Raw genomic sequence first — 27,961 nt, 5'->3', positions numbered from 1 at the left:
GACATTACTTTCCTATCTAAACCTCCTGTTATTATCTTCATCCAAAAAACCGAGAAAATTATTTGAATGACAATGTTTTCAATTCTCCCAAGTATGGTGCAAAACTGTACCGTTCTATGTGACTAGAAGTTAATTTATTACATATAATCAATTCCTTAGGGCAGTGGGACTTAATTTTGTCCCAGAACCAAATGAAAAAGGCTTCAAGGTTTGATTACATTGAGTTCCAGCTTTTGGAGGGGCAAACACACCTCGCCGAAGGTGCCGTATGCTTCACACTGCCTCACACCAGGAGGCACGTCTGCTCGCCTTTACTGATGTGGGCGTGGCTGTGGGCCTAGGTGATGACAGTGTCACCATTAATGACTGCTGCAGGTGTTGGGGGGGGCGGTGAGGAAGGAACCTAAGACAAGAGTTGAGTGTCAACTTCTACCGAGGGTGATCTCACCTTGGGGGCCTGTTAGGGACGGAAGATGACTCACGCAACACACCACAAACTGTCTTAATCAGAAGGAATCAATCTGACTTCTCCTTGGAACCCCCTTCTGATCGTGGTCAGTAACACTGAGAAAAGACAGGAGCTAGACCATTCATTTATTTTTTTATAAACAGCTTTATTACATGAGCTAAGGTTTGGAGGGAGGAAGATTTTTTTGCCTTTCTGGGCCTTTTTTTTTTTTTTTTTTAGAGAGAGGGAGAGAAACATCGATTGGTTGCCTCTCACACACACCCCCCCCCCCAACCAGGAACCTGGCCCGAAACCCAGGCATGTGCCCTCATGGGAATTGAACCGGTGACCTTTCAGTTCACAGTACGATGCTCAACCCACTGAGTCACCCCAGGCACGGCAACCATTCATTAATACCTCGAGAGAGAGCTTTAAAAATCTAAGTCGACGTATTCAAAGTCTTATACCCAGAAGAATGGGCCTAATACACCAGGAAAACATTTGCTTTTATCCTCCTCTATAACATTTCCAATCTTCCAAATCTTTTTTTTTTTTCTGAGAAGCATGAAAAAAATGCCCAAGATGGGCCACGAAGAAAAACTACGCTCACTACACTTACAGGAAAACTAAAGGAAATATTCTGCTTCCAAAACAGAATCTACATAAACACAGGAAAGTAATAATTTAAATGGTTAGAAGACATGAAAGCAGCAGTTTCTAGCCTCTTCACCCAGTGGGGAGTAAAGAAAAGTGGGCGATCTTATTCCTGCCCATCACAAAGGGCAAGGGCAAGGGCAAGGCTGGACAAGTGCGTAATATGCCAGAACGGTGCAGGAAAGAGGGCGCTGCCGACTGCGTCAGGGCAACTGGCGCGCGCTGTTTCAGGTTGGACTGTCCGGGAAAACGCGTGTGTTCCGCACCAGCTTTCTGATTTTCGTTGTTGCTGGAAACCTAGGCCACCTCTGCCACCGCCATAATTCTGACACTGTTTCTGTCACATACGTGTTCTGTCTCCTGGCCTGGATTCCGGAAGCTGATAAAGTTCCCTCTGGGAACAGCACAGCCAAGCCTTTCAAATGGGCTTGTGCTCCTCTTACTGGACCTAGGCCCATCCTTCCCTCCTTCCTCCTGTTCTGCCCTGACGACGGGGTCAGTGCTGAAGTCAGCGCAGAGGAGAACGAGCTTGTCCCACCCCCATCTCACTGTCCACAGTGAGACCTGTTACCAGTCCACACTCAGCATGAAGGACAATGAGGAGACAAACTGGGGGGTGAGGTCAAAGTATAAAACATAATTAATAAATTCATAAAATGTTAAAGCTACCGAGAAGACTGAACGTCACTTAGTGTAATATAACCCTCTTATTTTACGGAGGAGAAAACTGTATCCCAGAGAAATTAAATTATTTGTCCCAACTCGCAATCCCGAGAGAATGGAAGACAAAGTTAAATGTCTAAAGACCTTTTAAGTAAAGATAGAAGACATTAGGTAAAGCTACTAGCCATGTAGAAGTATCTGGAGTTTTTAAAAGACAAAGATGTTCACTTAACAAGTATCTGCCGAGGACGAGTGATGTGCAGGACGCGTCTTAAGAGCCGGGGAGAGAGCACCGAACAAAACAGACAAAATACCCGGGCCCACGGGGTGCACAGTCCAGCGGGGAGAGGGAGACGCACAGGGCAACCCACGTAGCTTGTCATACAGCTGTAAGCATCACCGAGGTTCTAGCTGAGCGCGGGGGTGGGGAGGGCTGCATTTACAATAGGATGGCTGGGGAGGGCCCTTCTGGAAAATACATCTGCATCCAGACTTGGAAGAGGCGAGAGAGTGAGCCCAGTGTTACCCGAAAAAATGTCCATAGCCAGAGCCAACACGGAAAGAAAAAGCCTCTCAGTGGGCTCAGGATGGCAGCGGAGCAGGTGGAAGTTACGCTCCCCTCCTCCTCCCAGGGCCGAATCAGAATTATAACTAAATCATAGAACAGGGGAGCTGAATAACCAACTGAAGGCTGGCTGAGCAGAAGTCATACAACGAAGGAGATACAGAAGCCACACAGAGACTAGTAGGAAGGATGGAGACGCAGGCCTGACCCCGTGCTCACGTCTGGCGGTGGAGAATCCAGAGGGGTATCTCAGCTGCAAAGGTCCCACCGTGGAGCAAGGGGTCTCCGCCCCACGCCAGGCTCCCCAGCCCAGAGCACCAGTGCCAGGAAGAGGAGTACACGTAACATCTGGCTGTGAAAATCAGCAGGGACTCTGTCTGCCAGGTTGAAACTGCTAGTGACTGGCTCAGTGGGTTGGGCAGTTTTGCAAAGCAAAAGGCTACCAGTTTGATTCCTGGTCGGGGTACATGCCTGGGCTGTGGGTTCAGTCCCCAGTCAGTCGGGGTGCATACAAGAGGCAACCGATTGATGTTTCTGTCTCACATCGATGTTTCTCTCCCTATATTTCCCCCTCCCTTCCCCTGCGAGAGACTGCTAGGAAGCCAGTGCCCTCCCAAAGGGTCAGAGCACAAATCTCACTCACAGGCACCACCCGAGGCTCCGGCAGAGGGATGCTGGCTCAGAGTGGGCTGGAGTCACACAGAGAGAAACTGGTTGTGTAGCTCTGAAGACGGGGCTGGAGGGATGGCCAGGAAGGTCCCTGGGCTGTGTCCCTCCCCCACCCCGCCCTCAGACACCATCTGTCCTGCAGCAGTGCCCTAGCCCAGCCTTCCTGACTCTCAGAGGCCCCGCCCTGCCAAGCTCCTGCCGGCGGAGGGGTCAATGAGTTGCGGCCAGCCTGGGCTCACACTGCAGACTTTCTTGGAGGCTCTCGAGAAGGACCAGGCTGACTCGGGGTGACACAGATGCACAGGGAGAAACGGAGTGAAGTAGTCTTAGGGCAAAGGCCATTCCCCACCCCCACCCCCAGTGCCTGACCAGAGCCCCTCCCCCACAGCACAGGCCGGAGGAGATGAGCTAGCCCCATCCTCCTGGCTCCCTTGGCCCAGGCCTGCCTCATACTCTGCAGAGGGGTCTGAAGCCTGTGGCCAGCTTGGGACTATGACGTGGTCTTTCTGGGAAAGCTCTCAATGAAGTCCAGGCGGAAGCAGGGGGTGGTCAGAGCTTTGAAAAGATAAGCAAGACTAATAAACCTTTAACCAGATTCATCAAGAAAAAAAAGAATACTCAAATATTCAATAAATAAAATGAGAACTGAAAGATTAGAAGTGACAACTGACATCACAGAAATACAAAAGGATTATAAGAAAATATTATGAGCAACTACATGCCAACAAATTGGAAAATCTGGGCAAAATGGATACATCTCTAGAAATACACCATCTTCTAAAACTGAATAAAAAAGAAACAGAAAATCTGAACAGACCACCCACAACCAATGAAATCGAAGCAGTAATCAACTCCCAACAGCCCTGGCCGGGTGGCTCAGTTCACTGGAGCATTGTCCCCCACACCAAAAGGTTGTGGGTTCGATCCCCAGTAGGGGCGTGTATGGGAGGCAACTGATAAATGCTTCTCATTTCTCTCTCTTTCCCCCACCCCACCTCCCTTCCTCTCTCTCTAAAATCAGTAAAAATGTAATCTTGGGTGAGGATTGAAAAACAAACCCAACTCCCGACAGACAAAAGTCCTGGACTGGATGGCTTCACAGGTGAGTTTTGTCAAACATTCAAAGAAGAACACACACCTGTCCTCAAATTATTCTTAAAAATTCAAGAGAAGGGAAGACCCCCAAGCTCATTTTACAAGGCCAGCATTATCCCTACTCCAAAACCAGATGAAGACACTATGAAGAAAGAAAATTATAGGCTAACGTTCCTCATGAACATAGATGCAAAAATTCTCAATAAAATATGACCAAACTGGATTCAGCAATACGTTACAAAGATCATACACCACTATCAAATGAGATTCATACCTGGGATGGAGGGTTAATACGATATCCACAAATCAATTAATGTGATACACCACATGAACGAAACAAAGGATGAAAACCCACAGCTAACGTCACAGCTACTGGCACCAGACTCAATGCTTCCCACCCAGGACCAGGGGCACGTCAAGGACGTCCACCTCATCACCCCTACTCAGTGTTGTACTGGGTGTTCTACCCGGGGCAATCAGGCAAGAAAAAGAGAGAAAAGTTATCCGGATTAGAAAGGCAGAAATAAAACTATCTCTATTTATGAATGAGAAGATCTTATATATAAAACAAACCCCCAAAGAATCCCCTAGTAACTATTAAAAGTAAAAAGTGAGTTCATGAAGGTGCAAGACCCAAGATCAATATTCAGAAGTCAACTGTATGTTATACACTTGTAATGAACCCTGACGATAAAATCTAAAGAAAATCAACAAGAATAAAGTACTTTGAAATAAACTTAACAAAAGAAGTACAAGTTTTGTGCTTTGAAAACTAAAGACACTGTTGAAAGAAAATAAAGACTTAAATGAATGGAAAGACATCTCATGTTTGTGGATCGTATGGCTTTAGCTCCCAAATTGATCTATAAATTCCCTATCAAAGTATCACTTGACTTTCTTTGCAGGAAGGTGATCTTAAAATTCACATGAAAATGGCAAAGGACTCATAAGAGCAAAACAATCTTGAAAAAGAAGAACAAAGCTGGAAGACTCACACTTCCCAACTTCATAACTTACTACAAAGTAGTAATGAAGACGGATTTTACTGGTATAAGAATAAACATGAAGATCAATGGAGAGGAACCGAGAGTTCAAAATAAACCCCTTTGTTAACGGCCCACTGATTCTCGACAAGAGTGTCACATCAATTCAATGAGGCAAATAATAGTTTTTTGAACAAATGGTGCTGGGCCACTGAAGATCGTCTTGCAAAAGAATAAAGTTGGACCCTTAGTAACACCATATACAAAAAACAGCTCAAAATACATCAGAGATCTAAATGTAAGAGTTAAGACTATAGAGTTAAAACTCTTACAAAAACACACAGGAGATCTTTGTGACCTTGGACTAGGTAATGGTTAAAGCAACAAAAGAATAAGTAGATGCATGAGACTTTATCAAAATTAAAAACTTTTGTGGTGTCGATATCATCACTCTGATATAAAAACATGTGTATCATCCTCAATGTGGATTCCCCATCGTCTGTATAAGCCACACCCTGTTTATCCATTCGCTGTAGATGGACATTTGGGCTGCTTCCGCCTCTCGGCTGCTGTGAGTTTGTGCCGCACTGAACGTGGCCGTGCAAACATCTCCTCAAGACCCTGCTTTCCATTCTTTTGGATACAGACCCAGAAGTGGGGTTGCTGGGTCATGGAGGCATCTCTTTAGTGACGGAAGGGCTCTAAAATCTGATAGTGGTGCGAGTTCCAACAACCCTAGAATACATTAAAAACCATGGAATCGTGCATCTCAAAAGGGTGAATTGCATGGTATATGAATTATATCTCAATAAAGCTGTTCAAAAAGACAACTTGAAAGGCTGCATCAAAGAGACAGTTACTTAAGGATTTTGACCAAACTGGATAATGAATCTGGCTAAATAACCAATCGAACTTGCCATTCAGGTAATTCTCTTATTTTCTGTGACCTGGCTGGATGTTTAGGCGTTTTTCCAAATAGAACCTCAGTGCTTCTTCGACGCTGACCATTAGGGAAGGCACAGGGAAGAAACTGCCGGCGTATTTTTAATTCACATTAAACCTTTTCATATATTGTGTCAGAAAGTACTTTGGAGAAATAACAAACTGACACTAACTACAGCAATTTTTATTTCATCTGTCCTATAGGCATGCCATTCACCAAATTTTTAAAAGGCAGGGAACTAAGGCAGGATTTTACTCACTTTGACCTCATTTTCACTTTTTGAAATGTCACAATTATTTCACGAAGAAGGGACTCAAAAGACAGAGGGTTTGCTTCCTTTTTTTGGCAATAAATAATATAAAATTAAAGAGTCTTATGTCTAGTGTCATGGATGAGGAAACAGGTATGCGTTAAAAAAAAGAGGAGAGGTTCTGAGGAAAAAGCGCGCATCAAACTCAAGTCTTCTCGTCTCTGGCTGTTAGACACAACTGGAGGCCGCAGCGACCCATCGGCCCCTGGTGCTCAGAAGCCCGTCTCATCTCGTCATCTTCTCTCTTCCCCAGACGTTCTCAATTGTGTCCCGGCGCAAAGGTACGGTTTCAGAAGGACAGCGAGTGAGACCATCTCAAAGGTGTCTCACGATCTCTTCTGACCAGGGCACAGCAAAGTAAGAGAAACCTTACTGGTCTGGCTGATCACTTTTGAAACGATAGACTCCATGTGTTTCACAGCAAAGAGACGAGTTGGAGGCCAACTCTTCATCATGGTCCAAGGTGGAGACCGAGACAATGGCTTGATCTAATTATAGGGCCAGGTTTGTTACGTGGGACAGTCTTTCCAGATCGCACACCTTACATACTTCCTCAGCTTTTCCTGAATAATCTCTCAGACTTGATTTTAAGTGAAGGCTGAAATATTAGCAGTTGATTTCAGATTCTTATGATACATTTTTCAAAGTCCGTCTGTGTGCAGAAGCAAAATTATGAATGGCGACCCGAAGAGCTGAGTTCCCCTCAGGGATGTCGCAGGAACTGAGGACTGAATGCAGTGCCCGGGTGTATGCTGCAATAAAGGTTCGCACAGTGGTGAATGAAGACACATTCTACCTCCCAGCCCTCCTCCTATTAGTACTGCTCCTCTACCCAGGCCCACAGCTATTAATTTAACTACCCACTGAGTAAATATTTACTGAGCACTGCGACATGCTCAGCGCTCCTCGAGGACAGGAAAGATAACAGAGAGGATGGACAAAAACGGATGAAAATAACTGTGGTGCAATCCTTCCAAACCAGAGACATGGGCAAAATGCCACCCCGTAATGAAGTTCAGAATAAATAAAGACCATCTAAGAGAGGGGGGAACAGATTTCCAGACGTGGACATTTCAGATGGTCTTCAAGGCTTAATAAGAGTAAAAGACAGAAAGTATTCTAGGCAGAGAAGTCAATGTGTGAGGTGCCAAAGGCATAAAAAGAAAAGGGACACATACTGGTGTGTGACAATAGCAAGTTTGATAAGGCTGGGGTCTCGCCTGGGGCCAGAGAGAAAGCATGCCAAACATGCTGTGTATTTTGTGCTGTGGGAACCTAGAGGTTTGAAACTAGGGGACATGGCAGCATCAGATCTGTGGTTTTAAAACGTAAGTCACAGAGATGGGGTAGCAGGAACACAAATACTTGCAGTATTTTCAGCGTGTGCATCAAGCCTACACAGCCTCTGTGCTACGCAAACCAATGTATTTAAGGACAAACAGGAAACAGAAACATTCGCGGCAACGGGAAGGGCCCCATTCTCTCTAGCTGGGGTTCCTGATGAAGACAGGAACCAGAGTTCATGCTGGTCCTCATTTTCCTCAGTGTCCCCTGAGAGAAATGGAGACGGGCAGTCTAATGCGGATAGATACAGTAATAAGCCTGTGTGAGATAACATGTAGGTATTTGGACAACAGGGAATTCAACTGGATAGAAGCCTAACTTAATGGCCCTAAAAGGCAAGCTCTAATATTCCTCATTTCCGGGAGGACCTGGAACCCAAGTCTTCCTACAGTAGAGTAAGCCGGAAATACTTCCCCAGCACAAATGGAGACAAGATGATAACACACCTCAAAGAGAAGTATAACTCACTAGAACCTTTTTTATTGCCTCAGAGTTGTCTTGTAAAGGGGTTTTAACAGTCTCTGGTATAGTAAGCACTCAATAAATGCTAAATTACTACGATGACTACTTTTTTAAAAATTGCCACCAGGCCCCCACCATTCCTGTAAGAAACTCACCTCCGTGGTTTTTATAGAAAATACAATTGTTGGCACAGGTATCAGGATGAGCATCCCAAAAGCCAGGACCACAGCAGCACAGAGGAGGTAAAGTGATGTTATACAGCTGCATCTTCTCCTGGATCTGGGCCCTCAGAGCTTCCACGTACCTGCAGGGACAGCACGGGCAGTGAACCACTAGAAAGGGAATGAGCTGGCGTCCCGATTTTACTACCAGCTCTGACTGCTAACACTCCTCCACACTCTGTGCCTGGCCCTTCCCCTTCGGGTTGGGAAATGGCACTAGAAATACGTAGTGCTATTCCCAAGAAGTATCTGGTGAAGGTCTGTACCCCAAAAGTATGAGAAGCCACAGTCGACCCTTGTAAGGAAAAGAACACTGACTTCCTGGAGTCTCTTCTCGATCCGGACTTCATGCAAAACTTGTCCGAGTACCTCTGGTATTCCTTCTCTCGTCGTTGCTGTTTTTGTCTGGTTCCTTCTACTTCCGAGAGCTGCAGCTGGGCTAACAGCTCACTCATCTTCTCCCCCGAATGTGGCTCTTCAGGCAAGTTCATTCTTAATATCCTCTGCTCTTCTGCGTAACGTTGCTGCTCCTTCTTTTTCTTAATCCTGAGGATAAAAATCATAACATGGTTAGGAATTTTATAAAATCATTATTTAGAATTAGCTTCTAGGTCCAAAGAATTCAAGAAATTCCTAGAAATAAGGGAGTCAGAAAATCAGTTTAACACCCCTAAAACAGCCTCAAAAACCGCTGGCCGACTTGAGTTCGTCCTAGAACTCGTGTGCGTGGGTGCGCGTACACATACGTGGACTGCCTCCCCAGTGGAAATGACCAGTGGCTACAACCAAGAGCTCTTCTGTAAGAACCCAAGTACAAGAGCTTTCTCAGAGAAAAATGGAGTAACAGAAACTAGATTTGCCCTCCCACCCTAAATAATCAAATAAATAAACAAATCGACCAACCAACTAATCAACCAGACAAGACACAAAGAACAATCGTTTTCAAAACTCTAGACACTAGGCGCCATAACTGTAGCAGCATAATCAATAAAATATAATTTAGGAGAAACAAAATAACAGGGTAACAGAGCACAGTGCCTTGTGCTCACACAGAGCAGGGAATAGTGCCTGTTCCGCCAGCGGGACTCGGAAAACTCCTAACGCACAGGGTACCGGGCTCCTTTCAGGAGGAGCTGCCTCCGCCGTGGGGAACGGTAGTCAGTCCTGGACTAGGCGCTGTTCCAGACACACCTAACAAACTGCAAAAGCAAAGCCCCAAAGTAACTGAACTGCATCCGAAAACAAAGCTCAGGAAAATCGGTAAGAACGCAAAGATAGCCAGCAACCAACAAGGTAAAATTCACAATGCTGGACACCTAATCAAAGATGATCAGGCATGCAAAGAGGAAGGAACTCATAACTCATAATGAAGAAAATAATCGATCAAAACCAAACAGAACTGGTGGTTATTATAACTAACACATAAGAACATTAAACAGTTATTACAACTATTTTCTCTATGTTCAGAAGCTATAAAAAAACTGAAATCAAACTTCTCAAGAAAATAACAACTTCTGAGATGAAAAATATACTAAAAAATAGGTCTATATTTATTAGAGAAATGGAATCAATAATCAACCTCCCAAAACAGGAAGCACCAGGCCAAGACGGGCTTACTGGTAAATTCTACCAAACAATTAAGGAAAAAATTATACCAGTTCTCTACAATGCCTTTTAGAGAAAGGAATCCTTCCTAACTCATTCTAATACCAAAACAAGACAAAGATATTACAAGAAAAGAAAACTACAGATCAACATTGCTCACGAACACAGAGGCAAAAATCAGAGCAAAATGAAGGAGAGATACCTCGCTGAAGGTTTGTAAGGCGAACATTGTTAAAATGTCAGTTGTCCCCAAATTATCTGTAGATGAAACACAATCACAATCAAAATCTAAGAAGGCTTTCTTTTTTTTTTTGATAGAAACTGGCAAACTGATTTTAAAATTCATTTGGAAATACAAAGGGCCTAGCAGAGCCGAGACAACACTGGGGGAAAACTGGAGGGCTCCCACTACCTGATTTCAAGCATTATTATAAAACTACACTAGTCAAAGCTGCATGGTATTAAAAATAGACAAGTAGAAATCAATGAAATAGAAAAGAAAGTCCAGAAGTAGACCCACACATATACGGACAACTCATTTTCTAAATACCTTTACTGAGATATAATTTGCATACCATTAAGTTCGCCATCAGCATAATGCAATTTGAGGACATTTGTATCACATCCAAAAGAAACTTGGTACTCCTCACTAGCAATCGCGCCACACCCTCCCGAGAGCACAAGGCAGCCTCCAATCTTTCAGTCTCTGTAGACTTGCCTATTCTAGACATTTCATATAAATGGGATCATACAATATGTGGCCCTTGTGACTGATTTCTTTCATCTGGCACGAAGTGTTCAGAGTCCATCCATGTTGTATCATGTAACAGTATTTCATTCCTTTTTATCGTTGACATTCCACTATGTAAATATACTACATTTATCTATTCGTCAGTTGGGGACATTCGTGACGCTTCCATTTCCTGGCTGCCGTGAACGATGCTGCTGTGACATGTGTGCGGGTTTTGGTGTGGAGGGACACTGGCAGTTCTCCTGGGCACACGTGCACCCCGCGGTGGGACTGCTGAGCCACGTGGAAACCCCATGTCTAACCTTTTGCGAGACTGTCAAACTGTTTTCCGAAGTGGCTGTACCATTCTGCACTCCCCACCAACCATGTCTGGGAATTCTAATTTCCCCACATCTTCATCAGCACTTACGATCACTAGTTTCTTATTAAAGCCATTGCAGTGTGCCGAAGTGTTATCCCATTGGGATTCTGACCTCCCCAATTACTAATGAGGTACCTTCTCACGTGCTTACTAGCCGTGTGCATATTTTACCGAGAGAAATGTTTGTTTAAATCCTTTGTCCTGGGAATATTCTTGCTGTTCTGGTTTTGTAATAATCAGCGCAGTCTAAACAGTTGCTATATTAAGACCTTGCATGTGTCCTGAGACCTGGTTCCTTCCCTAGGACTGGTTTTATAAATGCTGGTGATAAACGAACAAACAAACCCTTTGTCTACTTTTTAATTGGGTTGGCTTATTGCTTCTGAGTTGTAAGAGTTCTTTATATATTCAAAGCCTTTTATAAGATATATAAATTGCAAATATTTTCTCCCATTCTGTAGTTGTTTTTTTGTTTTCTTGATGGTTTTTAATTTTGATGAAGTTCAACTTATCAATCTTCTCTTTTATTGTTTGTTGACAGCTGCTTTTTAACAAATGCACAAAAGCAATGCAGTGGAGAAAGGACAGCATTTCAACAAATGGACATCCACAGGCAGAAAAGTAAGCGTCACACCATATATGAAACTTCACTCAAACTGGATCACAGATCTAAATGTAAAACCTATAATGATAACTTTTGTAGAAAAAAAATATTTGCGACCTTTGGTTAGGCAATGATTTTTTAAATACGACACCAAAAGCACAATCTATAAAAGGACAAATTAAAAATCAGAAATTATTGAAATTTAAAATTTCAGCTCTTTAAAAGGCCATGTTAAGCCCTGGCTGGGGTGGCTCAGTGGGTTGGGTGCTGGCCTGTGAATCAGAGAGTCCTTAGTTGACTCCCAGTCAGGGCACATGCCTGGCTTGCAGGCCAGGTCCCCAGTAGGGGGCGCAAGAGGCAACCACACATTGATGTTCCTCTCCCTCTCTTCTTTCCCCCTTCCCCTCTCTCTAAAAACAAATAAATAAAATCTTTAAAAGACAATATTAAAATGAAGACAAGTCACAGACTGGGAGAAAATTTTTGCAAAGCACATATTAGTTAAAGGACTTGTATCCAAATTAATTTTAAAACTCTTAAAACTCAACAAGACAACTAATTTAAAAATTTGAGTGTGAAGAGACACTTCACCAAAAAAATATTATATACAGATGGCAAACACCTGAAAAGATGATCGGAAGATGAAAAGATGAAAAGAAGAGCGTCGGTCATTCAGGAAATGCAAATTAAGCCACAACGAGATACTACTACACGCCTGTTCAAACGGTTAAAATCAAAGGGACTGAGCATGTGAAGTCCTGGCGAAGATGTGAGGGAACTCGAATTCTCTTTCATTGCCACAACTGGTCATATAAAATGGTATAACCTCTCCGGAAAACAGTGTGACAGTTCCTTTTAAAAATGAAATTGATACCTATCATATGACAAGCCTTTCTTCTTCTGGTTATTAACTCAAGAGAAAAGGTAACATATTTCAAAAGACTCATACACAACTGTTCATTGCAGCTTTATTTGTAATAGCCGAAGACTGGAAGCAGCTCAAATGTCCACCAACATATGAATGGGCGGACAAGTCGTGGTCTACCCAGACAATGGAATACTCCTCGGTAGCACCCGGGAGTGGAGTCTCGATGCACACAAGAAGAATGACTCTCAAAATAACACGCTGAGTGAAAGGAGCCGGGCACAAGAGTGTATACACACTGCATGATTCCAGAAAACGCAAACGAATCTTTACGACCTAGCGCAAACCAGTGGCTGGCGGGGGAGAATGGGACAGGGAGGGGCTACCGAGGGCGTGAGGAAACTTTTGAGAATGATGGAGATTTTCACTATCTCGACTATGACGGTGGTTTCATGCACATACTCCTATATGCTTACACTTTATGTGCAGTTTATTGAATATCAATTATACTTATTTTAAAAACCACCTACGAGTAGAAAGGAAATGAGTAACTCATTGAGAAACACATAAGAAACCTAAGTAAAGAGTTTTTGTTAAGAAACACAACTGACTCAGGACTCAAACTTACAAACATAGGCTAATAATTTAAGTTGCTAAAAATTACACTGAAACAAATGAGTTACTGTTTTCTGAACAGTAGTATGAGGTCGTTCACACCCATACCTCTTCAGTAAGTCACTGAGTGCTAAAAAGTCTGGGTTATATTACTGGCAGGCTATTTACTCCAAGGGAATTAAGGCCCTCCTTTTAGTTAGATTAACACAGGTATGTATTTGAAAGCCAGAACCGTCCTACAAAGGCTAAAAGATCAGGTCCCGGAAAAGTACAGGAGACACAATAGCCGTATTGTATGAACAGCTAAGTCTGTCCGGATTCTGACAGCTAATCCCCAGCGGAGTGTCAACGCTACTTTAAACAAGAATTTCCTTACCCCTGTTCTCCCACGCTTGCTCTTCTTTCCTGAGCTACAAATGCTTAAATCTACCCTGTCTCAATGAGTACGGAACGTAAACATAGCCCTTCTGGTAGGGTCCAAACTCGAATGCAATATAAAGTTGTAGTAAAGGGCAGAGGTAAGGATCCCATTATTGCAACGTGGGCACAGAGGTATGTTTTTATACCTGTGACGATCAAGATTTAAAGGCTTGTAAGGTGATGTGAGAGAGGAATGTGTGAGAGGTGATAGGGGAAGGGCCAAAACAGGCACATGCTCATTCACAACCGACTGGAAAACACGCATCGCCTTGCTCTCCAGAAAAGTACTGGAGTGAAAAGACCACAGGTGCCCTTGGCTAGGGACCTGCGTACACAGGGGTCTTATTCCAAAGAGAGCCAGTAAAGAAAAGTATTGTGAGGACATTCATATTCGCTTAGTTCACTAACTCCTTACCTTGTGGTGGGGGGAAAAAGAGATTTTTCTGCAAATAATTAACCAAATTGAGGCTTTCAGTGGTGAAATGTAAACGGAACCAAGTGAACACAAACAGAAAAGCTAAGTCACTGTTATAATTCTCTATACCGGTGAACTAAGAGCTAAGGAAACAGATCAGCATTGTTTTTCAAACGTTGACATCTTAGGTCTTAATAACAGGACGGTTACTACAAATGACGGGCTCAGCCCCTCGCCTTGTCCCGGAGCTACTCCTCTCCTCACAGTTGCACACCTGAGAGTCATCTAGACTTCCTGTCTGTTTCCCGACAGCCTCCCGCACTCCAATTGGGCTTCACGACCCATCAGTCACTCCACCGAAACAGCTCTCTCTCAGGCCACCAGCGGCCTATAGGTCATTTAATCCGTCTGGCACAGCAACTGTCAACCTTTTCCATCTCATGGCACACACAGGCTAATTACTAAAATTCTGTAGCACACCAAAAATATATATTTTTTGCTGATCTGACCCAAAAATAGGTATAATTTTGACTTATTCACACAGGATGGCTAGTGTTGTGTTGGCTGTTGTCATTTTTTATTGGACAATCTAAGGGAAAAGAGGTCATTACCCCTGACTAAATAGTCAGGTATTGCATGTTTTAAAAATTCTTGCAGCACACGGGTTGAAAGTCAGTGATCTAGCACACACATTCTCAATATTGTACACAGAGGCAAAAACTGACTCAAAGAAGCAAAAAATCTGAGATGTTAAAACACTTTGTGGCCTTCCAAAGTCCCAGTACAGGGAGAGAAACGGACTGTATCTGGCATTCTCCATTTCTTCCTTTGTACCTGCTCCCTACGTGACGTCTTGTCTGTCATCTGCCTCGGTCGCCACCCACTGCCACCGAGAGCTCATACAGCTAAGGCTCCGTCACAGACCACTGCCCCGAATTCAAACCAATTTAACTACCTGCCAAGCTGACGTCCCCACCACAGGGCTTCAATGGTATAATTGGGAAAAGAACCCACAGCTTTGCTCGGATTCTCAGGTTAATAACTAACTGCCACAGAGTAGTTTCAAAAAGGACCACAAAATCAAAAATGACAAAGCTACCTAAAAAAGGTGATACAAACAATCATTCTATAAACACGTTTGTAATCTAATCTGATGTTTTTAAGGCCACTTGCATAAATATACCTTTGACTTATACACAGCAGAAACTAAACTAGGTCAGAAATCAACATGTCAATATGTTTTTTTCCCGACTGACACGAATACAATTACATTGACATGACATACAATTATATTTTTACTGACGTGAATGCAATTATAGCGGTTTGCTGGCTTGCCAAAGGCGTTCTGAAACCACTGTCAGACTTCTAGTAAAAAGGAGTGAGAATTACAAAGCAGCAAGGTCCCAGAAGACTGTCAACTGACTTTTCAACAGGAACTTTGCAGGCCAGAGAGGCCAGCACAAAATATTCAGAGTGATGAAAAGCAAAGACCTACAACCAAGACTATTCTACCCAGCAAGGCTGTCGTTTGGAATTGAAGGGGACATAAAGAGATTCCCAGAAGAGAAAAAGCTAAAGGAGTTCATCATCACCAAAGCAGTATTACCAGAAATGTTAAAGGGACTTCTTTAAGAAGAAGAAAGAAAAGAGAGAGAACATAATTATAAAGAATAAAATGGTAATAAATATAAACCTATCAATAATCACTTTAAATGTAAATGGATTAAATACTCCAATTAAAAGACACAGGGTAGTTTGAATATATAAGACAAGACCCATACACATGCTGTCTGCAAGAGACTCGCTTCAGATCAAAAGACACACACAGACTAAAAGTAAAGGGATGAAAAAAGGCTGAAAAAAGATACTCGGTGCAAATGGAAACCAAAAAAAGAGCTGGGGAAGCAATACTCATGTAAGAGAAAATAGACTTTAAAACAAAGGCTGTACCAAGAGACAAAGAAGGAGGTTCATATACAATAGCCAAATACAGAAGCTACCTAAGTGCTTGAGGAGAGACGACCAAATAAAGATATGCTACATACACACTTGGAATATTACTTGGCCATAAAAAAGAATGAAGTCTTACCCTTTGCAACAACATGAATAGGCTTAGAGGGTATGATGGTAAGTGGAGAAGTCAGAGAAAGACAAATACCATATGATTTCTCTTATATGTGGAGCTTAAATAACAGACTAAATAAACAAAACAGAAACAAACTCACAGATACAGAGAACAAACTGGTGGTTGTCAGATGGGAGGAGTCTGGGGGCTGGTGGGGGGAGGTGTAGAGCTTAAGAAGCACAGGTCGGCAGTTACCAAATAGTCCAGAGGACGTGAAGTGCACCAGGGGGAAGACAGTCAATAGTATTGTAATAACCATGTATGGTGCCGGGTGGGAACTAGACTTATCTGGGGGATTTCACTTTGTAAGTTATATAAATGTCCAGCCACCGTGCTGTACACCTGTAATGAATATAACACTGAATGTCAACTGTGACTTTAACATTTTTAAGGGAGTAAGAATATAAAACATTGCCATCCCAGGTGTTTGTACAACAAAGCAACAAGTAGAGGTCACTATTTACATTTTGAAGAGATGCCTGAAAATAAAGTGGCATCACAGGCAAACTACATTGAAAATATAGTATTCTTATAATTTCAACAACTCAAACACTCTTCTTGTTACTCGGTCACCTGCCATATGACTTGGCCATACTACTGACCCTTTACAAAGTTCAACTAAAATAGAGATCTGAAGCCAAAATAAGGTGTATGTGTGTGTGTGAGCACACACGTATGTGTATACATATGTGTACACACGTGTGTGCGTACACATGTGTATACACATGTGCATATATACACACATGTATAACATCTCTATGGATTCTTTCTTCTTGAGCAGTCACGTAACTTTACCAACACCATTATTAGCAAATAAAAGGAATTGTGCTTCTAAGATTAAGAAACAGGTTTGTTCTGGGGGTTAAAGAGCCGCTTGAAAAATAACTTCTCGAGGAAGTGGCAGAGTCCTCCTCATTGAGGGATCAGGATTAGGGTCTAATCTGGCGTGGTCTAGATCTGGGCCTGCTGATCCTGTTTTTCCGTTCGATCTTTCTCCCTGTCCCCCAGTGCCTGAAGCTGACAGTATTCTAGTGATTTCTGAGATCATTCCCGAAAGTAACTGAACAGTTCCCACTGGACTCCCTACTCGGATTTCCTGGAAGCACACAAAACCCAAAGTGCTCCAAACTAAATGGGTACTCCCCACCTCTACCACCTGTTCCTGGCAAATCTGTTCTATGATACTGCGTTTACCTGGTGGTCTAAGCCATAAGCCTGGGACTTATCCTTGATTTCTCTCACAAAATCCTTTCACTTGTCTCTTTTACGCTCTAAATACTTCCTCCTCCTCATGGCCTCCCTGGCCCTGGCTTCTCCGAAAGGCCGTGTTACGGACTCCAAAGGGGTTAGATGATAGAGCCAAATAAATCTGGGGCTGAGTCCCAGTTCTGCCGTTGTTAAGTGAGACTTAGGCAAATTATTTTCCTCTGTAAAATGGAAAGAATAAAATTTATCCCCTAAGGGTAGTGAAGTGAGGAAATGGCCGAATGCCTCTGAAACATGCAGCAAAGGGCGGCCACCGCTGCCCTGCAGGACTGTGTGTCAACTAGAGACCATCAGGCAGAGTGCCTGACACAGAGTAAGGACTTGATACAGAATGATCTTTTTAAACAACGAATTTCACTGCTCGTCTTCTCTGTAAGTGTATTCCTTCCATAACCTCCTAACACCCAGTTTCAGTCATCATTCCCTGTGATGCCTCTCCATGGCTCGTGTTTGCAGGGTGAAACCCGAACTCCTTCTCACGACACACAAAGCTCTCTGGGGTCCTGTCTGCGCTTACTTCTCAAAGCTCGCCTCCTCCCACTGTGTGCGCCCCGATCCCAGCAGGGCCAGCGCTGTCCTATTCTTCCAGAGTCAGCGCTTTCGCAGTGCCGTTCCTTCTGCCAGAACTCCCATGTATCCCTCCCCCAACCCAACTCCCTTTTCCTCTCACACTGCTGCTTCGAACCCTTCCAAACGCAGCTCAGGAAGCCTTCTCTGTCCTGCCACACTACAGGCCCAACTGTGGGTTCACAACCCAGTCTCTAGGCTCTCGTATAGTCAAGTGATGTCTTTCTTCTAGAGATATTAAAAAATTCTTCTATTTTACTAATATTTTCCTTGAGGATTTTATAAGAGAAATTAGTCTATAACATTGTTATTTTATAAATGTCCTTGTTAGATTGGTATTAAGGTTATACTGACCTCTATAATTATTTGGGAGGTATTCCCTGTTTTCTATTCTCTGGAATATTTTATGTAAAACTTGGTGTAACTTTCTCCCTTAAATATTTGGCAACTAATATTTTTTAAAAGGATTTTATTTATTTGTTTACTTACTTACTTATTATTTATTTATTTAATAGAGAGGGGGAGGGAGGGAGAAAGAGAGAGAGAGAAACATCGATTAGTTGCCTCTCGCACGCACCTGACCGGGGACCTGGCCTGTGCCCTGACCGGGAATCAAATGGGCGCCCTTTCGCTCTGTGGAACAATGTCCAACCAACTGGGCCACTCGGGCCAGGGCGGCAACTAGCATTTCTTGAGCACATACTCCGTGCCAGGTTCTGTGTCAAGTACATTCATATGTTACGTTATTCAGTGCTCACAGCCACGTCATGAGTTACACATACCACATTGTTGTCCCTGTTTTACAGAGAAGAGACTAAGGCTCAGACATGTTCTTTCCCAAAGTCACGCAGTGGCTGAGCAGCAGAGCAGGGACTTGAACACATATCTGTCCGTGTTCTTAACCACATGCTATACTGCCTTGTAACACGTACTACAAGGTACTGTAATTATCCGCTCACTTATCTGCCTCCCCATCAGTCAGTAAAATGCATCTAGTAAGACCCTGAAGAGTGCGCTCACGTCTTTCATTTCTTGAAGACCCCCTAAGTCTCGCGTCATATCTACCAGTTAATAGATGCTCAATAAACAGCTGCTAAATGAAAGAATAAAAACATGTTATTTGATTCTTATTACAACTGGCTGAGGTAAAGCAGCTTTTATCAGTTCCTGTTTAGAAAGCAAATGTATGTGTTAGAATGCTGTGAAAGTGCTTTTGACTTTAAATCATACAACCTCCATTCAAGAGAAGGCATAAATGATTTCGTTTCTTCAAGCAGAAAAAAGCCAAAAATAATTTTTAATTATTTGCAAACTATCAACAAGATTTAATTTTCTGGTGCCATCTGTGAGACAGAGACCTTCGTATTTTTTTCTAGGATCGAGCATATAAATCCAAAAAGAAAAAAGATTATCCAGTAAGAAAATGGCAATATAACAAAAGCCTTAAGCAGAAAAGCTTCCAAAAAGGTCAGCAGTACAGCTGAAGAAGAATTCCCCACTGACTACGCCATGTGGCAGACACGCCACAAGAAGATTTAGGTTGGACATAAGATGCCCATAGCAAGGATGTCTTGGCTTCAGTTAAATGAACTAAATTAAATTTCCCTTCTATCTTTAGTTATGGCTGAACAACTAGCCTGTAGTGTGACAAACCTGACCTACGTGTCCGAGCGAACGGTACGACCTCTTTCTTCAGGTCTGATTTGCTGCTTTTTCCCGAGCTTCTTAAGATATAAATCAAAAACACTGATTTTTAGCCTTTTTTAACTTTTACATTTCGTTTTTCATTTAGAGTTTAAACTCTGTATTATTTTGAATTAGTTTCGGGGGACAGCATAAGAGTTAGACAATCGGACACTTTACAGAGTGTCCCCCGCAATATTGCCAGCACCCACCTGACACCAGATACATTTATTACACCATCAGGTGACTGGATTCCCTCTGCTGCGCTACGCACCCTTTATTTTCAGGCTCTGCGTGCCTTTCAATCTGAAGTGGGTCTCTTGCAGGCAGCATATATATGGGTCTTGTGTTCTTATCCACCCAGCTACCCCACGTCCTTTGGTCGGATGTCCTTCAGTAAGGGAATGGATAAATGAACTGTAGCACATTCAGACAACAGACTATTACTCCGTTCTAAAAGGAAATGAGCTAGCGAGCCCTGAAAAAGCACTGGAAGGACTTAAAAGCATATCACTAAGTGAAAGGCACCAACTGAAAGGCTATATGCTGCATGGTTACAGCTCTGTCACATTCTGGGGACAGCAAACCGTGGAGACGGTAAAAAGGTCAGTGGTTGCCGGGGCCGGGGGAGGGGGAGATGAACAGAGCACAACTATTCCGCATGATACTGTAACGATGGACACACGTCATTACAATTTGTCGACACTGTGAAGACCTACCACACCACAAGTGAATCTGAATGGGAAGGATGGGGTGTAGTGTGTCCACAGGGGGTCCATCCGTTGTAACAGAGGTACCACGGTGGTACAGGACGGTACCAGTGGGGAGGCTGCCCGTGTGTACAGGCAGGGGGGAAATGGGAACTCTCTGTACTTCCGCTTAACTTTGCTGTGAACCTATAACTATTTCCAAAAAAGTTAAGTCTACTTAAAAAAACATAGCTCTTAACCATCTACGAATATTTCTATCTGGATTAAAGTTAGTTGTTCCCACTATGGATCAGAAGGCAAAACCACTGGCTATTTCTAAACCTTAGCTTCCAAAGTCATCTTAACTGATAGTTTAAAGATCACAGTGAGGATGAAAAAACTCACTTCTCGATTCTCCTCCTATGTTCTTTTTGCCTTTGTTGTTCTTTTACTTGTTCTCTTTCAATGTCCATGAACAGCCGTCTGTATCTCAGGTATTGCTTTTGACGCTAAAGGAAGGAAGTTAAAATTGTTAAGATTCTGTTCTCAAAGGACTTTCCAAGGGAGGAATTATCTTTGTGTCTTAGACAAGAAAACTATATGACACAGAAGCCACATGGGACTAGGCCCTTAATTTCCTTCTATTTATAGTGGCTCAGGATAGTATCACATACAGCAAGAGCTTTATATTTTCAAATACATAGTTGTTAGATGTTACGAACAAGTCAGAGAAAGAAGTACTAATTTAGTTTGCCCTTAGTGTGGTCCTTTGGCAGCGGCACTCGAGGGAATGACTATATTTGATATGGTAAAATATATACCGTATTTACTATTCCCAAGCGGTAAGTACCACGGAAGCAAGGCCCCCGAAAGAATGTGAGACGAATATGCTAACAAAACAGTCGCTCTAACTTTTCAGAATTCAAACCACACCACAGCACACCCTACGCCTGGCCTGACGTGGTGGGCAGGAGAGGAGGACTGAGGAATTTCTGCTTTTGAAGGGAACAAGTGTAATGAAAGCCAGGGCCACGACTACGTGTGTGAAACATTCACACCTCTGGATTTGTATGTTCTCTTTCAAGGTCACAAGCTATTCGTTCAAGTGGTCCTAGTATACGCGGACATGTTTTTGCCGTCTGAGTAGCTAGTGTGCTCTCAGTAAAACTGTGAAAAGTCTAACAGCTGCTCTCAGTGTGGAAGACGCAGCACAATCTCCAGTGGTGCTTTGCTAAAACACAGATGCCCCCACCTTGTCTTCTCCAGTCTGAAAAAAACGTATCTGAAAAAAGTCCCACATCTGATTTGGGTATGTGGCCAGTGTCAAAAACACCCTTTGGATGGAAAAGAAAAAAAAAACAAGCCATAATTAAAACTCTAATTCCTTTGAATGAGTTATTGTGGCCAATATCAGTAACTGAAGTTCACTAGGATTACACCTCTGATTTCCCATCTCTGATTTCCCATCAAGGTACCCGAAATCCTAGGAGCTTAGAAGAGAAGTTTAACTTATTATAATGACTCAAGTAATTTCTTTGCCTTTATCTAGGGAATTTGTAGTATTAACTCTTAATTATTAGGACACAACAAATTGTTCCCCATTTCATGTATACTGTTATAGTAGAAACGCTGGTGTCCAAAGGCAGTTACCATTACATACCTCCTTTCTGTCTTCTTCCTGATCCACTCCAAGCTGAAGTGCCAGTGGCATCTGGAATTCACTGTTCGATCTTGATTGGTATTTATCGTAAACCTGTTAATTGACAAGATGATTCTTAAATTCATATGAAATTGCAAGGGACCCAGAATAGCTGAGATGATCTTGAAATAGAAGACAAAGTTGGAGGATTCATGCTTCCCAATTTCAAAACTTAACCAGAAAACTAAAGTAATCCAGGGAGGGTGGTACCGGCGTAAGGACAGACATACACATCAATAAGACAGAGCCCTGAGCAGTGTGGCTCAGCGGGCTGGGCATCGTCCCGCAAAGTGAAAGGTCACCAGTTCAATCCCTGGTCAGGGCACATGCCTGGGTTGCAGGTTTGGTCCCTGGCTGGGGCGCATATGAGAAGGCCACATGGATGTTTCTCTCTCACATCGATGTTTCTCTCCCTCTCTTTCTTCCTCTCTCCCCCTCTCTCTAAAAATAAATACTCTTAGATCAACAAAACAGAAATGACAGTTTAAAAATAAACCCTTATATTTTTACACTCAAATGATTTTTGGTAAGAGTGCCAAGAGAATTCAATGGGTAAAAATAATCTTTTCAAGAAATAGTGGTTGGGAAACCAGATATCCACATGAAAAGGAATGAAGTTGGACCCCTATAGGACACCATATATAAAAACTAATTCAAAGTAAATCACAGACCTAAATCTAAGAGACATAAAATTACCACAGGAACACAAAAGAGTAAATCTTCATGACCTTGGATTAGGCAATGGTCTCTTATACACGACACCAAAATCACAAGCCACAAAAGAAAAAGCAGATAAACTGGTCTTCGTCAAGACTAACAACTTTTGCGCTACAAAGGAAACCACCGAGAGAGTAAAAGGACAACCCACAGACGGACAGAACGTTTATGAATCATATAACTAGTAAGGAACCTGTGTGCAGAATATGATAAAAACTCACATTCCTCAACAGTCAAAAGGCAAATAACCCAATTATGAATTCGGCAGAGAACCTGAGGCAGTTTTCCAAAGAAGACACACAAATGGCCAACACACACACATGAAAAGATGCTCAAGATGAACCATCAGGAACGTGTAAGTCAAGGCCAGAATGAGGTGCCGCACCACACCCATTGCGACAGCTATAGTTAAAAAGACGGGGACGACAATGGTGGTAAGGACGTACAGAGCTGGAGCCCCCTTCACTGCTGGCGGGAATGAAGCACTGTATGGCCACTGTGGGAACCCACGTGGCAGCTCCTCCAAAGGCTCAGCATACAGTGGCACGTGTCCCAGCAATTCCACCCCTACGAGCACACCCAAGAGAAGTGGGAACGCATGTCACCCAGAAGGGTGCACGCACATGCTCACGGCAGCGTTACCCATAACAGCCAAGGAGTGGAACAGGCCCAGTGTCTATCCTGGCAAGTGGATAAATAAAAGGCGCTAAATGCATAAAATCAAATAGTATCCAATGGAACGGAATGAAGTAGAACTACATGCTACAAGGTCAATGGACATTGAAAACACGATGCTCGGTGAAATAAACCAGCCCCAAAAGGCCATATATGGCATGATCCCATTTATATGAAAGGCCCAGAAAAGGCAAATCTAGAGAGACAGAAAGTAGATTAGCGGATGCCTAGGATTGGGGGTGAGGGTGAGGGGAAAAGGGCTGCTAGTGAGTACAGCACTTTTGGGGGGATGCTGATGTTCTGAAATTGAGGTGATGTTTGCACAACCTTTTGACCACATTAAAAACACAGAATTGTACACTTTAAGTGGGTGAATTGTAGGGTGTGTAAACTATAGTCGGTCCTCCTTATTCCTATATTCCTTACTTATTCATTCACCTATTTGCTAAAATTTCTTTGGAATCCCAGGATGGACGCTCGCGGTGTTTCTGTGGTCACTTGCGGGCGCGCATAGACTGTGAGCGTTTGCGCTGCGAGGTGTGCGCATTATCTGCGGGGGCTGGACAAGGTTTTGTTTCGGCCTTCATATGTAAACTGGAAGCCTTTTCAGGGTACATTTAGAGCAAGGTTTTTGCTTTTTGTTGGTGAACTTCTGTTTAAAACGGCCCCAAAGCACAACGCCACTATCTAGCATTCCTAAGCCTGAGAAGGCTGTGATGCGTCTTGTGGGGAATATACCTGCATTAGAAAAGCTTTATTCAGGCCTAAGCTGCGGTGCTATTGACCCCAAGTTCAATGTTAACTAATCAACAATCTACAGGGTGGGGCAAAAGTAGGTTTACAGTTGTTCATATGGAAAATAATACAGTAATTAGTAAGTGATAATACAAGAACGAACTGTGTTTCTCGTACTCACAACTGTAAACTACTTTTGCCCCACCCTATATATTAAAATAAGGGGTCTTTAAGCAGAAACCCACATAAAACAAGGTAACATACTGATCAGCTGACAGAAACGTGATCAGAGGCACACAGGAACCTCACCCTGGTGGCCTCCCTGGGAGCGAAAGCCCGGGGTCCGCTCCTTTGGTGTGGGAGGCCACGCTGCAGACCACCACCGTGAGTAACAAGACTGCGCACTCAATAAGGTTATTATTTTCAAAATTATTTGTCTGTTTTAGACAAAACTGGAAAATAAGAAATAGCAAAGGCTCACAATGGTTCTCTCTAGGGTTTTTTGTGGGTTTTTTCTTTGTTTACTTTTGTTACAATAAAAATGAAATTCTTTTCTGCTTTCAAAAAAGTAAGAGCCGGACTTGCAGCATTGGCAAAGGAGCGAGCCCACTGCTGGCCTCCTTCCACCTCGCTGATGGTCACTGCGAATGTGGCCTGCGGTGTCTGCAGCGTGCCGGGCGTGGGTAGCCTGAAGAGGAGCAAGCCGGAAATGGGCCCTTCAATTCTGCATGCAGCCCGGCACATGCCCCAGCGTCACTGCGAGACGTGTGCGTGCACGGGCTGGGCCTGGAGGCGTCCCACGAAGGCTCTGAGAACTGAACTCGCTCTGGAGCCACTGTCCACAGAGGGTGAGGGACGACTCAGGGCCTGAACCTAGCCAGGCTGATGCCTGCTGCAACAAACCCACAAAAAGATGCGCCATTCTGTAGAGGATTTTAACAGAAACCAGCCTCTTACAATGTAACATTCAAAACTGGGCCCAGAAGAAAAGGTGGCAAGAGAGTCCGGAATATGGGTCCGAAGGGAGACGACGCTTCCTCCGAGGTGCTAGGAATAGGAAGCCTGGCAAAAAGTAAACGGCCGAGGCAGTTACTGCGTAATGGCTTGTGTTTTCTCTAGGGAAGCCAGAGACTACGGGGGCGGGTGGGGGGGGCAGCAAGAACTTCAAGAGGTGTCTAAGGTTTAGAATTATCCGTGTGGGCTATGGGAAGGGCAGGCAAGGACAGTGCTAGGCAGTACCAGGGCCCCAGCTGGGACTGTAAACGCTGGTATGACTGTGGTTCAAATCTACAAAGTGTTTTCTTCCGTAAGGCTCAATCATTTGGGAACCTAAAATGAGAAAGGACTGACCGAGACCTGGCTGGTGTGCCTCAATGTATTGAGTGCCGGACTGTGAACCAAAGGGTCATGGGTTCGATACCCAGTCAGCGTACAAGCCTGGGCTGCAGGCCAGGTCCCTAGCACGGGGCGCGCAAGAGGCAACCACACATTGATGTTTCTCTCCCTCTCTTGCTCCTCCCCTTCCCCTCTCTGTAAAAATAAATAAATAAAATCTTAAAAAAAAAGAAGAGAAAGGACTGACCAAGGGCTGAGATCTTCAATGCGTGCGCCTCCTCTACATCTAGCTGCCTTGCTTCATAACCATCTGCTTACGTCTCGGTCTCTCCTTCAGAAATGCGCGTGCTGCGTCGTGTCCAGAGCTCTGACTTTGACAGTCTGTACCTGGGTGACAGCTAGCCCCTCACAGGTGCTCAGTGCGACTCACGCACTGATGCAAAATATTTAGGAAGAGACGGCAGGGCCCAGCACTGTGCTAAGGCCGCCCACACACTGGTAAACTGAGCGGGTGTGCTCCCCCCCTCACGAAGCTTACAGGCCGGTGTGAAACAGGTCAGTAAGGAAATAATTACAAAGCGCACGAAGTGTTTTGTGTACTGAGAAGGCAACAAATGCAGGGATAAAAAGATAAGGGGGGAACCTATTTTTGATCAATTGCTCAGGGCAGTCTTTTCTAAGGAGGGGACGTTTTAGCTGAAACCTGAAGGATGAGAAAGGACCAGTTTTGTGAAGAAAAGAAGAAAAGAATATCCAGGCCGAGGAAAAATATGCAAAAGACCTGAGGTAGAAATGTGCCTGGCGTTCTGCAGGGTACACAAATGACGACGTAGGGAAGAAACACAGACAGCGTCCCCTCAGGCCGACCTCACAGACACACACGAAAAGTCACAAGAGTGACAGTTTAGTTCTGAACACCTCGGCCCGAAGCCTACTTTCTGCCTTTTTGCCTCCTTTTCTTTCTGCTCTCTTAACAGGGCCAAGAGGAAATTTCTCTTTATCACTTTCATATATTGTAACAATGCTGGCTGCTGCCTGAAGGCTATTTTTAAGATAACAACATAAAACTGCAATATAGAAATTATCCAGACAGTGGTAAAATTCTAACGGGAATAAAGTAGACTTCAGTTAAGCCCTGGAAAAATCATAGCAGGCCAAGGTATTCTAGTATTTTCTTGAACAACTATTGATCTTAACTCAACACACCAAATCTTCGGCACTAAACCATAATTCAACAAGCTCCAGCCCAGACTGTGAGCAGTGTTTTTCCTGGTGACCCTGCCTTACGCTCCACCAGCTCACCAATGGGGATCTAGTCCCAGTCACTGACGGGGATCTAGTCCTGGTCACTGATGGGGATCTAGTCCCGGTCATCTGGCAGAAGATCCTCCTGACCCCTCCCCCTCAAAACCACTCATTTCTTCTCCTCTCACACCATAACTACAATGGCCACCAGAAATACACCTTCTATAGGGAACACACATATAAAATATGTTGCCCGATAGGCAACAGTACTCCTGGCAATACCCCAGGTTTCAGTGAGAGCCCTGGAACCACCTTAGGTCAGTCCAGGTTCCACACGCTATGAAATCAAACAAGAACCTGCTTTTTGCTAGCCCGACCCCTCCCAGCTCAGTGAGTGCCTATCGGCCTGTTTTAACCTAGGGCTCCTCCTCATCGGTCTGCTCTACCTGTCTTCTGCCGGAAACCTCTCGCAGGTGCTTGGGTGGAAGATGCTGGTGGCCGTCCAGAAGCAGATCTCCCCTCCTTTCCGCCGTCCCGGCAGTCGGCTGCTGCCTGGGGTAGAAGCTCTAAGAGACACAGAAGCGCCCCCCCAGGTGAAAATACGGTAGGCTGCATCGGTAGCCCTGAGGTCATCTAAAGAGGTCAGAATAGTCGGACACATTACGGCATAAAAGTAGACATTATACTTCTTGCCAGTACTATGGATCTTAACAGTATCCACAAAGCAATCGTTAAGTTTCTTCATCTATAAAACGAGGACGATAATAGAATCTATCTCCCAGGGTTATTGTGAGAATTAATTGAGACAATGGATGCAAAATTGTAAAACAATTTTAGCATGGCTAAGTGCTTAAGAATGTAAGCTGTTAATCATAATATTAATATATTGATATTATTAATAAGAGACAATGCTATCATCATCATCATCATCATCACTGTTGTCAGCAGCACAGCTCTAGCAAGCTCAGATCAAACTCCAATTTACTTTTTGCTGCTCATTCTTTGCTCTGCCTGCTCGCTGACAGAGCCTGGATCCTGGATGTCACGTGAGACATATGCACAGCCCCCCAGAACTAACCCCCCTCTCCAGGGTGGGGCGTGCTCAGAGTCCCCGTGCTAGGAGGCAACGTAACACTGGACGTCGGTTTTCCACGCAGAAGCATCATCAGGGCAGCAACAGGTCAGAACGGGGTGGCACCTCGCAGAATGACAGGATACTGCACCTTCGTCCA

At 43.8% G+C, this 27,961-nt stretch overlaps 1 protein-coding gene and 1 non-coding gene across 5 annotated transcripts in view; one reads left to right on the top strand and one right to left on the bottom strand.

Annotated features, from left to right (window-relative positions):
• Positions 1 to 660: 660 nt before the first annotated feature.
• Positions 661 to 27,961, bottom strand: part of CCDC15 (coiled-coil domain containing 15) — a 53,712-nt gene continuing 26,411 nt past the window's right edge. For all 4 annotated transcript variants that reach the window (XM_053928773.2, XM_045192903.2, XM_053928774.1 and 1 more), the window contains exons 9-14: positions 27,176 to 27,295; positions 21,984 to 22,076; positions 20,729 to 20,832; positions 8,727 to 8,903; positions 8,292 to 8,440; positions 661 to 7,082 (exon numbers count right to left, since the gene is read on the bottom strand). In XM_053928773.2, coding sequence (XP_053784748.1) covers positions 6,958 to 7,082; positions 8,292 to 8,440; positions 8,727 to 8,903; positions 20,729 to 20,832; positions 21,984 to 22,076; positions 27,176 to 27,295 — 768 coding nt within the window. In that variant the 3' untranslated portion in view covers positions 661 to 6,957. The remainder of the gene's footprint in view (positions 7,083 to 8,291; positions 8,441 to 8,726; positions 8,904 to 20,728; positions 20,833 to 21,983; positions 22,077 to 27,175; positions 27,296 to 27,961) is intronic.
• On the top strand, positions 11,276 to 11,407 carry LOC112301969 (small nucleolar RNA SNORA72). Its single transcript, XR_002974523.2, has one exon. It is a non-coding gene; the product is annotated as a small nucleolar RNA SNORA72 (small nucleolar RNA).

The sequence above is a fragment of the Desmodus rotundus genome, chromosome 7 (assembly GCF_022682495.2).
Source record: "Desmodus rotundus isolate HL8 chromosome 7, HLdesRot8A.1, whole genome shotgun sequence".
Taxonomy (NCBI): Eukaryota; Metazoa; Chordata; class Mammalia; order Chiroptera; family Phyllostomidae; genus Desmodus; species Desmodus rotundus.
This window is presented reverse-complemented; position numbering and strand designations above follow the sequence as displayed.